General features: G+C 45.2%; 4 protein-coding genes across 4 annotated transcripts; 3 read left to right on the top strand and 1 right to left on the bottom strand.

Annotated features, from left to right (window-relative positions):
* The first annotated feature begins 5,272 nt into the window (after positions 1 to 5,272).
* On the top strand, positions 5,273 to 6,442 carry BDP55DRAFT_393129 (uncharacterized protein). Its single transcript, XM_060567229.1, has one exon. It carries the CDS (start codon positions 5,478 to 5,480, stop codon positions 6,267 to 6,269), a length of 792 nt encoding a protein of 263 aa, XP_060423268.1. The 5' UTR covers positions 5,273 to 5,477; the 3' UTR covers positions 6,270 to 6,442.
* Positions 6,443 to 6,614: 172 nt separating this feature from the next.
* On the top strand, positions 6,615 to 7,424 carry BDP55DRAFT_565017 (uncharacterized protein; the record flags this gene model as incomplete). Its single annotated transcript, XM_060570384.1, has 3 exons — positions 6,615 to 6,830; positions 6,966 to 7,284; positions 7,339 to 7,424. 3 exons carry the CDS (start codon positions 6,615 to 6,617, stop codon positions 7,422 to 7,424), a joined length of 621 nt encoding a protein of 206 aa, XP_060423267.1.
* A 956-nt stretch (positions 7,425 to 8,380) lies between these two features.
* Positions 8,381 to 8,907, bottom strand: BDP55DRAFT_682263 (uncharacterized protein). The gene has a single exon (XM_060576259.1). The coding sequence runs from the start codon at positions 8,773 to 8,775 to the stop codon at positions 8,599 to 8,601; it is 177 nt and encodes a 58-aa protein (XP_060423266.1). The 5' UTR covers positions 8,776 to 8,907; the 3' UTR covers positions 8,381 to 8,598.
* A 312-nt stretch (positions 8,908 to 9,219) lies between these two features.
* Positions 9,220 to 9,831, top strand: BDP55DRAFT_637736 (uncharacterized protein; the record flags this gene model as incomplete). The annotated part of the gene is made up of 1 exon (XM_060573020.1): positions 9,220 to 9,831. One exon carries the CDS (start codon positions 9,220 to 9,222, stop codon positions 9,829 to 9,831), a length of 612 nt encoding a protein of 203 aa, XP_060423265.1.
* Between the last annotated feature and the right edge of the window lie 4,918 nt (positions 9,832 to 14,749).

The following is a 14,749-nucleotide window of genomic DNA, read 5'->3' as shown; positions in this document are numbered from 1 at the left end:
TGTTAAAGTTAGAAATTGCTATTTATATATATATATTTATATAATCGATATTTAAAATACTAAGATAAATTAGTAATAAATTACTATTAACTCTTAGTACTACTTCTATAGTAAGAAATTTAACTCTAAGATCATAATACTAATTCATATAACCTCTTAAAAAAAAGTAAATCTATAAGTACGGCCCTAGATAAGTAAATTAAAAAAAAAAAGACTGGAATAGTTTGAGGAAAAAAGGATTCGTTTCGTTATTATTACAATATTAGTATTTTAAAAGAGCTTTAATATAGTAAGCCAAAATTGGAATTTTCCCTTATTAATAAACGGTTTATGATTATAAACTTAAAACTGATATATTATTAGAATCAGCTAAGAATACAGCGTTATTAATGATTCTGAATTTACTGCTAAGCTCAGAAAGTTCAAAAAGCTCTTTCCAATAACATTACTAATAATATTATATAAAGGATTAATTATTGAATAATTAGTAATATACTACGTCAGAGCTTTTTTAACTAAGTAAGCTGAAGTATTTAAACTAATACGAACAATAAAATAGCGCTTGAATAAAAGCTCGTGATTATTATTAATACCCTTAAACTTGCTAGTTATGAAACAACTAATTGTAGGCTTGTTAATAAACTATCTATTAACAAATTTTGTGATAATAGACTCTTCGTATTTTTAAAACGTTCTTATTAAACTTCTTAATAAAACTGTTAAAAATATTTATTTATTAATTAATCCGGGTCTATGATAAGGTCAATTACTTAACGAGAATAGAACTCATAAAATAATAAATCATTAGAGGACGAGATTATTGAAATAAAGTTAATAATAAATTAGAGGTATAAGGGAATGATAATGAATCTGTAATTATAGTATTCTTAAGGACCTAGTTCGCTACGTTAATACAAATTAGTTAGCTAATAATATTATAGACGTAAATAAAAGGGTTGTTATTCAAAAAGATTTACTGGCTCTAAATCAACTAAGTAATATTGTTTTTTTAATAATGGTTATTACGTAAGCAAGTAAGTTAAAAAAATAATGAAAGTATATGATTAGAGATAAAGAAGTATATAGAAACTAAGATCTAAAAATATAAAATTTCCTAAATTATTATTTAATATTTGTTACATGTACATTTGTCAACTATAACTTATCTACAACGACTTTTCAAAAGGATTAGCTTAAAAGTGTTACATTTAATAAGTACTTAATATTAAAAGGCCCTTCTCTTCTTATAAAAATATTCATATTCTTTGGCCTTTCAACACATTATTATACTCCGATAACTCTATAAACTAACACTACTCTCTATACAGGTAAACATCATTCGATCTTATGAAATATGCAGGATTATTTCCAGAAAATACGATAGTATTTATCGATAATTATCTGAACTATTAACTGGTTCATTCCATTCATTTAGAAATCGTATTAATTCTATTATTAAACTAACATAGGAAAATACTCCATCCTATACTAAAAGCCTTATTGTCATTATCACTCCATATAAGTACTTATGAAATAGACATATTATTCATTGTAAATTTGCCTTTATTTCTCTCTCTTTAAAAATACTTGATTTCTTAAGAATACTAAATTCTTCAAGAATACTAGCCTGGTTTATAATAAAGATAATAAAATACCTTTTCGAACTTGAGACTTAAAGCTGTAATTAGTTGAATAACTAACATAGTATAATTAATTAAACATATAGAAATATGATAACGAGAGTATATTTTTTTTTTCAAAGTTATCTAACACAGTATTATAATCAATAGAAATTAAATAATTGAAAAAAAAAGCTTTATAATTCGCAACAAGAGAGAGAATGAATACCTTCAAACTGTTTCAACCTTAATGATACTAACAAAGCCACGTTCTCCACATCTCAATTATTTAATTGAAAGTTATGATGAAAACAGTTTGAATAAAAAGAAGTAAAGATTAAGATTTGTTGATAACTGTTGATATCTTCTGATTACTATGACAAAACTAAATAATTATTAAATTATATAAGTTTATATCAACCGGTCTTGTATAAGACTAAGACCAGGAGACTAAAACTCATTACTTGTTGAAATTAACATGTTCTACTATCCGGGCAGTTTTAGATTTTTATATAAGTAAAGGTCCACTTTTTTGACCAATTACTTACCGCCCTAAATTTAAATTCCTGGAACCTTCTATGCCTACTTACGGGCTATATAGTATACTCAGCTCTGATTGAGTACGGTATCTACATAAATTAGCTATATTAAGTAATTATCAACGTTCAAACGTATGTACTTACTCATAATCGTCATTACTTACAATAACATAATTATAATTTCTTACTTATTCTGTTAACGTAAATTAAAACTAGTAACTATAATTACTCATAATTCTAATCATAAAGAACCAGTTTATAAATACTGTTTTGTCGAATATATATTATATATTTAAGTATAGTATTTAAGTACTGGTGTATAGTACTAAAAGCAGCTGTATCATGAGTAAAAAATTATTATTAATTTGTTACTTTATTTTAGCTGTAAGGGTGTCTAATGCACGGGCACCTAACCAGGCCTGGCTCAGCCACGAGGCTGCGGCTGAGGCTCGGCGAATCTTCGGCGAAGCCCAGCCCGAGAAGAAAAGCCAATTCTCACGATAGCCTCGTGAGAACGTTAAGCTTAGGTCTATTTAATATACTATACCTACCTTCTATATCTTTTCTAGCTACAGCACTTAGCTACACCTTTTACATTAGCATACATTATAAACTCTAGAAGATAAAAAACGTTTAGCATAGTACAAGTCGGTTATAAATCTTAATTATGAATATGAGAAGCGGCTTCTAATTATTAAGATTGTAAATTCTAGTAAGGATATTAATGTTTTGTTGTGTAAGAATAAAAGGGGTTAAGTAGATTAGTATCTAGCTATTTATATCAATAGAAGTAGAGGTTTTTTTGAAAAACCTTTTTTATACTTTCTTCGAGCTCCATTTCAACTAAATATATTCTTCAATTAACTGATTAAATTATCATAAACGAGTTGATAATACTTAAAACCATTTATAACCAAAAACCCATCAAAAAGATAAATTTGTTTACCTTGTAATTTTCTTCATCAACAATAGCATATAAGCATATCGTGTACTATATTAATTTATAAAAATAATACATTAATATCTCTGTAGGTGTGCTGTGTAAGCACACTTGCTTATATAAGCTTACGTGAGCGATAGAAAATACTGGAAGGTAACGGAATGCGCTGGAATTTACTCGAGACGGTATTACGTACTACGATTATGCATTCACCTACGTATACGCTTATCAATTATGTCATAACTAATAAGCAATGAAATATCACAGTAGAAGATCTTTATGCCTATATAAGGGCATCTTTTTTACCGAGCTCGGAGATATTTTATATAAAGTCTCGTTTATGAATATACTTCTTATTCAAATACTTGCCTAAGGGGTCCCATGTCCTAAGAATATAGGCACTGTATTAATGGAAGACGGGGTCTGCGTACGGGCCTTCTTATCTCTCATCGTTATGTGACCCGTTCTGTAGTTCTTTCGTTCCGTTCTGGATGATACGCGTATTCCACTTACCTATGCATATTATGTATAGTGTGCCGTGGCCGCTGCAAGGCTTATGGGGCAGGCCCTGGTTTTGGTAAGCATGCTGGGTCGCGACATTTGATAGGCCGTCGCTATGTACCTCCAGGCGTACTGTGCAGTACTGCGGTATGTACTTTCGCTCCCTGTTGACTCCAACGAGGCCCCTGGGCGGTATGGGGCTTGGGGGGTGTCGGGGGTCGGTCGCGAAAACCTCACCCCCACCCCCGTCAACACTAATCAAGGAATAGCGGAGATGTGCACTGTGCTGTGGTTGTATGAGTAAGTTCAACTCCCGGCCATGTATTTGCGGGCAGCGGCCCACTTACCTGGGGATCTGGGCAACTCGTCTGGCTGAAGCCCAGCTGCGAGCGTCGAAGTACCGTTGCTGAGATAATCGAAGTGCTGCACCACAGATACCCGGCAGGGGGTTTCATTTGGCCTGATACCGCAGTAGACGTACACTTCCAGCTACCTAACGTTCACGTACCAGCGTGACCCGCAATGGCCACTTCAAGGGAGCTCTAGGCACAGGCGCATGCGCGGGGCCTTGGGGTCGGGCGGGCAGACACGAACCGGCGAGGCTGGCGCTCATGCTCCTCTCTGTCCCGTCCCGACGGCGGGCGTGAACCGTCTCCGGCGTCCCCCGAGCGGGCGGGACGTGGCATCGGTCCGCAAGAGCATGGAACGGCAACGACTCACTCGGGGGCAGAGGAGGAAGCAGTCGTGGTCACGGCGTACCGTGACCGGGTAGACGAAGTATCCAGCTCCGTTGCTATCCACACCATGACTGATCGCCTTCGCTCCCAAGCAGTTATGCCGACTTGAGAACAGCAGCCGTCTGTCCCGTAGAGTCCGAGGTACGAACGCACGACGCGGTGGACGCCGAGCTCGACGGCCAGCTCGACGGCCAGCTCCCCGGTCGCCGGCCGCCGGCCGCCGGTGGGGCGCAGAAGCCTGCTGTTGGTGTCTGCGTCGCCGGGTGTTCCCTGTGGTTGGCGCGATGTTCAGGACGAGAACTGGCCCGGGCCGGGAGGTTGGGCCCCGTCCAAGATACAACAGGTCCTCGACGTTGTTACGACCGCGCGCGACGCGCAACCTCACCTCTCTGTCTCGTTCTATGATTCGTTTGTTCTATGCCAAACGCCCGTGTTGAAACACGTGAGGGAAAGCAGATGTGCGTTTGCGATTACGTAGGAGGAGGCGGTAGCAGGACCGGCGCGGTCAGACTGATCGGCCTATGATGTCTTTGCCTCCATACCCAGACTTCCCGAACCGCCCACGCTCTATAGCGACCGTTCACTGCTATCGACGCTGTCGGAGTACCAAGACCTCTCTGCGATGGGTTGCTTAGAAGGCTGGTATGACCAAATTTCGAGCACCATCCCGTCACCATCTCGTCCGGATATTGTCGGTCGGGTCGTCTGTACGAGTGACACCACCTGTGCATCCAGCAGGGACCGAAGCTGGACACGCCAGCGGGGGACCTAGGTCTGCCGATGTATCCCGCGTCTCGTCTGGCCCCTTTGCTCGGCCGGTGGTCTTTCCATACGACCAGCACGACGACTGAAGGCGCCTTTCGTCAGCACAGGCTTCAGAAGTAGGGGACGCACTTTGGCGGCAGATAGGTCCCCACCACCGAGGGGGACATAGCGACATGCCGTCCACCCGTGTATCTTGCCTCGAGTGAGGGCAGTCTCCTATTGCATTGACGTCAAGTGAGTGACGCCATTCGATGAGAGGTCTACCTTGCTGCATGACAGTATTTCCATCCTAGCTAGTACGTGGAGACGTACGCAGACGATCATTGGATCGGAGGGGATTACGTTGATCGTGGGTTGACTACACGTCGTGCAGCATATGACTCAAACTGAAAACAGGTCACCTCATCGCCCGATACCTTGGTCATGTCGCCGATACTCCGGCGTAGTCGTGGGCATATCCGCCAATGCAGCGGCCGCTTGGCGCCGCTTCCAGAACTGCACTCGGTATTTGAAGGGCTCGTCCGGCTGGCTTTTGACCCGGGACCATATGGAAACTGAAGCAGTGTACTCTTTGGTGCTACTTTTTGACGTTGTTGTATGGTTATTCGCGTCCCGTTCGTACGCCTTCATGCATTTCTTGGAAGAAGCAATTGTCCTCGACAGGCGTCTAGTACAACGCCTCGGTAGCTCGAAGCTACGATGCATCAGCCGGCGCATCGAAACTCTTCTGTTGAGAGACGCCGCAGATATCAACGGATTCAACCCGCCAAGAGCGCTACGATGTAGCATCGCGTTCTTCATCGCGGCCGAGAATGTGCTCGTGACCGTGATTCCTTGGAGCGATGAAGCCATATCGGCGCGGTCCATGGCGTCCCAAGCTGGTCGGCTGTGCTTCATGAACATGCTGCCACTCTGTTTGCTTGTCATCCCGGGCAACGGTTTCCTCCCGAGAGTCATCAGGCAGTGTCGGGAGCAGTGGCTGTGGGCTCATTCGTTCTTCGGCTGGCTGATCACTTGTCAGGGCGTCATACACGTCATAGCATCGCTCTGTTTGCTTCCAAGTAAGCCAGGTACACGGCAGCCACTCGACAGTCCAGGTCACGACGTCGCATCACTAACGCACATGCAGGTCCGGCCACGAGTTCATGGACAACGGGATCGACGGTAGGAAACACGATTGAAGCCACAGGACCAAGCTGACAGACGCGTATGGTAGGCTGGAGTACTTCTCGTGACCGTGGCGCTCTCATCGAAGTTTCGACGAGCGAGTGCCTCCTCCTCCTCCTCCACCCCGATCTGCCGTTGTCTCCGTCCCCGTGCATCGGCCGCGGCCCTTTCTTGGCTCGGCACGCATTGGGTACTGGCCTCTGTTCTCTCCCTCCTGGCCACAGTCCACGTCGTTCTGTACTTGCCCTGGCCCGTCGTTCTCGCGGTATCAGCTGGTGTCATCTTCCTGGCATGCGCAAGTTTGACTCAGCAAACGACTTCCGTGTCCATTTTCCCCACGAAGACCATGGAGCTGACCACGCCGCCAAGCAAGCATATCCGCATCCTAGAAGTCGAGGTATCATCCACCATCACCTCTGGTCAGTCGTATTACTTCAAAGTAGGCGAAATACCCGTACGTGCAGCCTGGATGAGAAGAGACTTCAACAAAAGCACCAAGACATCGAAGTACACTGCAGTACTGTTCGCTCTCGTCGATGCGGAAGCCCCTCGTGAACTAGAAGTCCGCGGACCTTATGTCATACCACTCACCCCTACGATCGCTACAGACAAAACTCTCGATATCATCACCATGGATAGCGGTGTGGTAGAAGCCTACCAGATTCTTGCATGGCGGAGTGAGCTTGCCAAACACAAGGAGAGTACGTCGCTCTTGTGGTTGAATGAGAGCCTGGACATGCTGAGAGCCTCGTTCGCCCACGCTGGCTTCGGTAGTCATGCCGGCATGCGGATAATCTGCTATGGCAAAAGTTACCAGTACTTCCGCGACAATGTGAACATAAGAGTAACACACGACCTCGCAGCCGTAAACGGAAATCTAGCGAAACGGAAGGGCGACCAGGGTCTTGCCGATGCCTTGGATGAGGCCATGCGTTCCGGTGTCATAAGATTGTCTTCTGAATCGAACATTGAAGACGTGCTCCGGGAGTCTGTACCAGGTAGTAAACACTTATACGGTAAGCTCTCCTTCCCATCAGATCCTCTCTATTGAAGACTCAAGCGGTACGCAGCGGTTGGAGAAAACCTGAGATCCTTCGGTCTGCGTCCCAAGCGGCTCGACTTTGACGGGAAGCCCATCGAAAGTCTTGACGTATGAGGCTAGTCTAATGCACGCTACGTGATATCTTCTCCTAGGGATGAGTGGTCAGCACCACTGTGACGAGGGCACTGCTTTCCTTCGAAAGAGTAAATGAACTGGTCAATCGCAATCTACATCTCATACAACCTCCACCAGCACCGTGCAGCCTAAGAGTGACGATAATAGTCCGAGAACCCTGGAATGTAGGAGACAACGTCGGTCTGACACCGCTGAGAAGTTACCTACAGAACGATCGTCTCAGAACGATCATCTTTGAAGGAGACCTCTTAGCCATAGTGATGTTGAAGGTTCACTTGACCCACCGAAGTCCCTCCCTGAACTAAAAGCTTCCGTCCGTTTGATACTCCATTTTGAAGGATCGGTGATTATTTTGAACGCCTTCAATAAGCTTCGAGTGCAGGAGGATAGATGCTACCCAACGTATATTCGTAAGAGCCTGTGATTATCCTTCCCCGAGCACCACAGTGAATAGGTCAATGAAGCGTCGGGGTATTTCAATATGGATGGGCGACTTTGCAACTGAGATGTGAGGAATGGACCAGTGGGTGACGTGATCAGATATTTCCTTATTTGGAATTCCGGCGGGAGAACCTGTGCTTGTGGAATGATCGGAGTAGGATTCGAGCACTTGAAAGAAAAGAACAGATCGACAGGGAAATCGCGAGATTCGTTTCCATCATAACCGTTATCTCAAAGCACTAAGAAAGCTTCTGCTCTCAAACATTGCCTAGCCTCGAACCATTGTTATGTCCAAAATCGTCAACCCAACCACCCTGTAAACGGTGAGGTAGCCAATAGACGTACAAATGAGACCAAGCATAGTAGTCATCACTGAATAATCAATCCCTTCCTCGCAGTACCTGGCATCAGAATCATGCACCCGCCACCGTGACAGAGCGTGCGACCACTCGTGCAACTATGAGTATATTGCATAGTCAATGCCTTCGTCAGATTTGTCGCTCTTTGGCATAGTGCCTTTGGCGGCGCACTAGCTCGACCTGACTCCAAGCCAAGTAGCTTTGGACTCAACACTGAAACCACCCTCAGTGTTATCCAGAGACCAACCTATCCTCATGAGCATGTGTATCTTGTGCATCTGGAATCGGTGGCATTGTCGTAGTGATAATTGACGCTATGGGAACTCCAGTCATGGCAACGACGGTCCCATCAATCAACGATCAGTACAGCATGGTGTACTAGGAAGGTGTGGTGTACGAGACGTGGTCCTACGATAGTCTTCCGGCGAAGCCGATAAGCCCGTGTTCAAATGGCTGACTTCCTGGCAAGACAGGGTGAAGAGCCTTCCGAATTTCGCCTCAAGGGCACGATGCCTCTTATCATGATGCATCAGAAAAGGGGGCCACGATGCATGGGACAAGGTCGAGGTCTCAAACACGCTAGTTCCCACCAGCTGCGCCCGCCGTAGTATATCGGCAGTCCAAGTGGCTATGTATGCCCGGTTGTTACATTTCGCTTTGCAGACATCGAGAGGCAGAAGCTAAACCACAGGGTGAAGGGGAGATAGGTGGGGTGTTGAGTATTAGGCTCCCATCAGTATAGACCGAGTCAATGGCAAAACAACACTGATGTCATGAAGACACCAAGCCTGACCTAGATGTTTTACTAAGAGATTTCAATCTTACAAGCAGGACTGACGTAATTCGTCATCAAAGATTGACCTTTTGAATTGTGACACATCTTTCAAGGAGCTTCTCCGAGAAGCGTGTCACGTAGGCAAAAATCCTATTTAAAGCTATTGGTCCGACTTGCCTGACATAGACTTCTGTCGAAAATGTGGTTTGTAGGAAGCCTAGCCGTGACCCTCTTCAAACAAGTCTCATCACGTTCCCCCGGCCAGCTCAATTCAGTTTCGTTAGTGCGTGCTTTGACGTACTTGAAACTTCTTGAACGGAAGAACGTCGTTATCTCCGAAGGCCTGATCAAAGCTGCACTTTCAGTCTCTCTCAAGCTCTTGGGCCACCGAGAGGAAACCGATGCCATTGCCCGAACGGTTTTCGACTGCGGCACGAGAGCATCCGTATCTGACATGTGTCTTGGAGACATCATTTGGGCCAACGAAGTCTACTTGATGCACGCTCTGGACTATGACCTCTTCCAAGACGATGGATGGGACCTATGTTTGGCATACGAAAGTGCCCTGGACTCATCAGTCGTCACGGATTTATGTCTGCACGGCATCGTACAACTTGATATAGATTGGACTGCCACAGCGGTCGTGGCCGCAATCGAAGCCTGGCACCGTTCAAAGGCGTTGTTGGGTACCCAGTCGTGGGACATTGAGAGCGCGAGAAAATGTGCGCATCGGTCGTTTGTACAGCACTGCGTCCAGGAGACAACTGTCTACGAGCTTCTGGTTGCAATTATGCTATTCTCATCTGCCTAATCTTGCGAAGGTCAAACACACAAACCTCGAGTGTGGCTCAACTTGCAAGCAGGAACCTGTTTCCGATGCGGGATGGCGGGATTCCGTTATGTACAGTACCAATGCCATAGTGTAAGGCCGGTGGTCCTTGTTGAAAGGAAACTGCATATGTACACGCTGAATATGGTCAGAGATGGAATTACGACGCACAAGCCTCCTCACTTTACGTGCCTGACAGATGTTGACGCTTGTGGGCATTCTGAATCATCTTAATGCAATAACGCTTAGGACAACAAACTCTGCTCAGTTACCGAGAACGTTGCTGTCTAGTGTCAGTCCCCAATTTCGTCGTGGTGAGGATTGTGCCAAGTTCCAGCTCTTTCACGCTAATTTTGCTTCTACAGGGAACACGTAGTTGTATTCTTTTTCATATTCACCACTTCAACCGAGGGAGTCAAGATTTTGGTGCTCAGTTGGGCCGAAGGTAAGCCATCTCGTCTGTGCGAGTCGGTCTGTCCGTAACAACGTGTGTTGTTGGAAAGCGTAAAAGGGATGTTGCCGGGTTTCATAAATGACAGTCCTGTAATAGACTACCAAGGTCATCGCCAACGATCTGCCATAAAGTGTTTAATTCTGTATCTTAGGCTTTCAAACCTCATAAGACAACGGAATCATCCCACGGTACGCCTGGATTGGCGGTCGATCCTCGACGATTTCGACATAATGGTGCCTAGCGCCGTATCGCACATCGTGGTTGCTCCATCCGTGTTCCCGTAACATAGCCATTGTGAACCTTGGCGATGAACTGTTGGCCGCTTAGCAGTAGAGCTTCTTTTCGACCTTTTAAACGATCAATCCCTGAAGTTCTTCATTCTGATGTACGTTTTCAGTGTTTTTGTGAGTGTAAAGTGCTTCGAGTAAGCCAGTTCGAGAAAAACCATGTTCATCGGACGAGTTGAGGTTAGAACCACTCATCTGCATAGACATTAAGGTCAGTTAACGACTATTGTTGAGGGCTGTTGTTGAATGCCTTTCTTACGTTGGCTTCAAGGGCATGCTTTCGCAGCTTAAGAGGCGACAACAACATTCCCCTCAGGGATTCAGTGAGTATACTCATGTCCAGCAGAGCTAGGCCAGGAGTCATGTTCCAGTGTTGGCCGCGTTTAAATACTTTGATAAGCCACCTGCGCTAATGGTCGCAGCCCGCGGAAGAGGAGGCGGACTGTCGATGTGGACGAAAACGGCACCAGAGGAAGGCCTCCTTGTAAACACATTGACTGCGATGAGATTCTTGGATTCTCCAACGTAAGCCGCAGAAAGCAAGTGAGCTATTTAGTCTTAATAGTTTTCAGGAGTTGCTGATGGCTAGACCTGCCAGGCTCCTCGTTGCATCTCGGTGGGACGTCAATTGTATGTTTTGACATCGCCCCCGCAAGCCAGTCAAAGGGTGTGTGATGTAGCGTCGATCGGCAAATACGCCTTACAAGAGATAGTAAAAGGCGTGGGAAGTTTCGAATGATGCGAATGATATCTGTGCCTCAGAAGCTGCTTAGAGCATGTCAAGCAGCTCAAGACTCTGAACATCGAGTCGAGACGCGGGCTTATAGCGGCATGGCATCCGACTGTGTAGATCTAGCTAAGCCGAGGTGACGGTATTCGGATCAACGTCGTATTTTAGTGGCCTAGTGTTTGCGCTGTTCGGGTAGAGGGTCTTCACGAGTATAATAGTGGACGGCGTCGATGCAACTTCTCTAATAGCTGTAGAGTAACGTATGCTCCGTACATGTCAGACAATACTTGGTGAAACGTCTCGTTGACTTGTGTGAGGTAGATCCATCACACGAAGGAAGGCTGTTGCCTATTCGGACCATCGTTCGCTGCACGCGCGGAATAATCTCTCTCTCTCTCTCTCTCTCTCTCTCTCTCTCTCTCTCTCTCTCTCTCTCTCTCTCCTTCCCCCCCCTGCAGATCAACTGCATAAAGCTTCGTACGTGGAATTACGAGCTTTGGGACAGAAGATGCTTTCGAGTCCGACATCTGGGGACAGAAAAGCTGGTTATTGGAATTCTGTCCGTCAGTTCAGTTAAGAAACGGTAAAAGCCCCTTGGTTCAGTTGACCCCAGTGGATTTGAACCTTCGAGATAACTGCATTTTGGATTGAGCGTGAAAGTTCGCGATAAAGGCCGTGACGACGGTCAGAAATGCATTTTCTATCAGCATTGACTTTTTAAATAATAATAATGTTAGAATAACAACCACTGGGACTAAACGTACGATATCTTGACGGGACTGAGCGTGAGCTCAGTCACGTGGATGTTCTGATACGTGACCCACTCTGGTCGCGTACGAGGACACATCCCGATAACGCCCTACCGATTACCAGGACTTAGAAAGAACATCACAGAATAGAATCACTTCTTTGATCACCAACTTGTCACCGGGATCTGTGTACACATCCCTCCCTAGTCCGTCCAACAAATAATAATCATTCGGTTTTCCCCGTACCATCAAGGTGATGGATGGGTGATGAGGCAACTCAAAGGACGGCTAAACAGCTTTTGCCATTTTTCGTGCTACCTTTGTCATAAGGAAGTCTCGCGGGCCGGACCTGTTCCATGCGCCTCTTAATTCTGATAATTGGATCTACCGGCCTATCTTTCACCTACGGTCAGAGACAAATGACAGATCAACCTTATCTTGAACAATCTATTGAGTTTATGTACCCAATCACACACATTGCATGCGATAAAATATTTTTTGCAGAGTAAATGAATATACTTTTAAGACCTGGCCAATGCCCGTCACAGAACTATGTGGTAGGATGAACTTGTTGAACACTTTTCGGCACTCTGCAGCTTGGGTTGTCTTTTTAATGCCACCTGGAGAGCATTTCCGGAGGCTGCTCAAAATGACCATTTGTCAGTCCCTGCATGGAATAGAGAGGGCAATCCCGGAAGTGGATAGATGTTGCTACCCACTGTGGCCGTTAGGTAATGTATGCCTACTTCCAGGGTTCGATGTTACTTGCTGTCGAACTTACAGTCTCATCCATTATCTCGAGCGAGCTTTGAAAATTTTCTCCAGTAGACGCCAAGGTAGCAATCTGCTTTTCGGCTTGAATAAGCTGCTCCAGAGTAGATATCCAGTTATGTCAGACAAAGTTCAGCCTATAGGTGCAGATACACGCCTGCTTGCTCTGTATTGACATTCCTCCGGGAGAATCTCATCAGAATGAATCCAACGATATGGGAGCTGTTTGAAGAACCGGGGGACAGAAAGATTGATAATTCCAAACGATGCGACGGCAATAGAACTTATGGCTTATTAATGACGTTGTGGAGCTATTGAATTAAATCATTTTCTGCCTTCCAGGCTGTCGTCATTACGGAAGAACGGCTTTCCCACACAAAGCTAGCTCATTTCAGTCAACTTCGTCTTATATACGTTTGCCAGTTACTACAAGTCGATTCGCGTCTATTTGTCTTGGGCCAAACGACTTAGTCCAACATAATGTCGCACGTATCACGTTAGCCTCGGTATCTCAAGGATTCTTTTGTAGGCAAGTCCTAGTACGTCGGGCGTGTGGCGAACCCTAAGAATTGACATATTCTTCAACAGGATGATTCGGCTTGCAACTCTATACTATGTATTAGTCGTCTAGCCGTATGACGACCGAAGGTAATCGGAGCGGGACCATCCGGCGTTCTTTTGGCAGAAGTACTTGCTAAAGAACATGTTGGCATAGTGCTCGTTGAAGCCGCCAAATTAACACGCCCGTATTAGAGAAAATGAGATTCAACTTGATTGCTTTCGTTGTAATCCCTAAACATGCCGATGACCTTTGGCCAGTATAGGTATCCGCGATACGCAAAAAAATCCCTGAAACGTAGGGCCTTAGGGATATTCAAGCCGCCATCGGTCGTGTACCGGCAGGAACGGTGAAGTTTTGTTAGGATAAAATGCATTGGTGTTCGTAAACCTTCCAACGACGACCAAACTCTCGGATGGTCGATGCCATGTTGATTGTGGAATTCCACTTTTGATCTGAAAAGAATCGAGATTTCTTCGTCAAGAGCATTATACCAAGCTTGTCCGACGATGTGTGAATTTGTCTCACTATTAATGTACGCACCAGCTTCGAGAAGAAACTCCATCACTTCTAATGAATGAGCGTCCGCTTTGGCAGTCTCTATGAGGGCATAGTATAGCTCTCTCTGGTATTCGGTGAGGTCTGGTTAACATGCGACCATGTCATAGTCCCAGAAAACTGGTGCGGTAAAATTGTTGAGAATTTTCCCCATTGCCACTCTTCACTGTCCCAAAAATGCTGCTCCGATGAGTAGCCGCAAACGGGGCCATACCCGAAACCGATGTGGAAGCGACTCCCTGCCGCGAGCACCAGTAAACCGAGCAGAGGGCAAAGGCTATTTGCAAGGCAATCGGTCGTTTTATGACAAGACGAACGTCGTTAAATGTCACTGTTATATTACATATCGGCACTCACATCGAACAGGGCGTTGGCTGTCCTGAAACTTCTGTGCAAGAGTGCCTGATGGAGGGGGATATTCAGCTCGAAGATCGTAGCGAAGCACTGCGGATCAGCCTGACGACCCGGTATCCCATGCACGACATCGGGCCTGTCATGAGATAGGGCTCATGCCAGAGCTATGGGGTCTTCTATCACTCTACGATTGAGGACGGAATTTGCGACACAATGCAGATGTCGCGATGTACGAGAAAGCGGACTGACAGATGGTGTGTCGTCTACGAAATCGATGACTTGGATCAAAATCTCAGTCAGAAGGCTTTCGAGAGAACATATCACACGAATTGTGAGCGCCGACAGAACTTTGACTGGAAATATAAAAAAGTTACTATCCAAGCTAGATCTATTGCTCTACGTAAGCCATCTTTACTAAGAGCCTTCGAAGGCTACGAG

This window comes from Colletotrichum godetiae (genome assembly GCF_030913485.1).
Source record: "Colletotrichum godetiae strain CBS 193.32 chromosome Unknown BDP55scaffold_72, whole genome shotgun sequence".
NCBI lineage: Eukaryota > Fungi > Ascomycota > Sordariomycetes > Glomerellales > Glomerellaceae > Colletotrichum > Colletotrichum godetiae.
This window is presented reverse-complemented; position numbering and strand designations above follow the sequence as displayed.

Bases quoted from the DNA above. Each gene is read 5' to 3' on its own strand.
- BDP55DRAFT_682263 (XM_060576259.1), bottom strand. From the start codon at position 8,775: ATGCATCATGATAAGAGGCATCGTGCCCTTGAGGCGAAATTCGGAAGG.
- BDP55DRAFT_393129 (XM_060567229.1), top strand. From the start codon at position 5,478: ATGACTCAAACTGAAAACAGGTCACCTCATCGCCCGATACCTTGGTCA.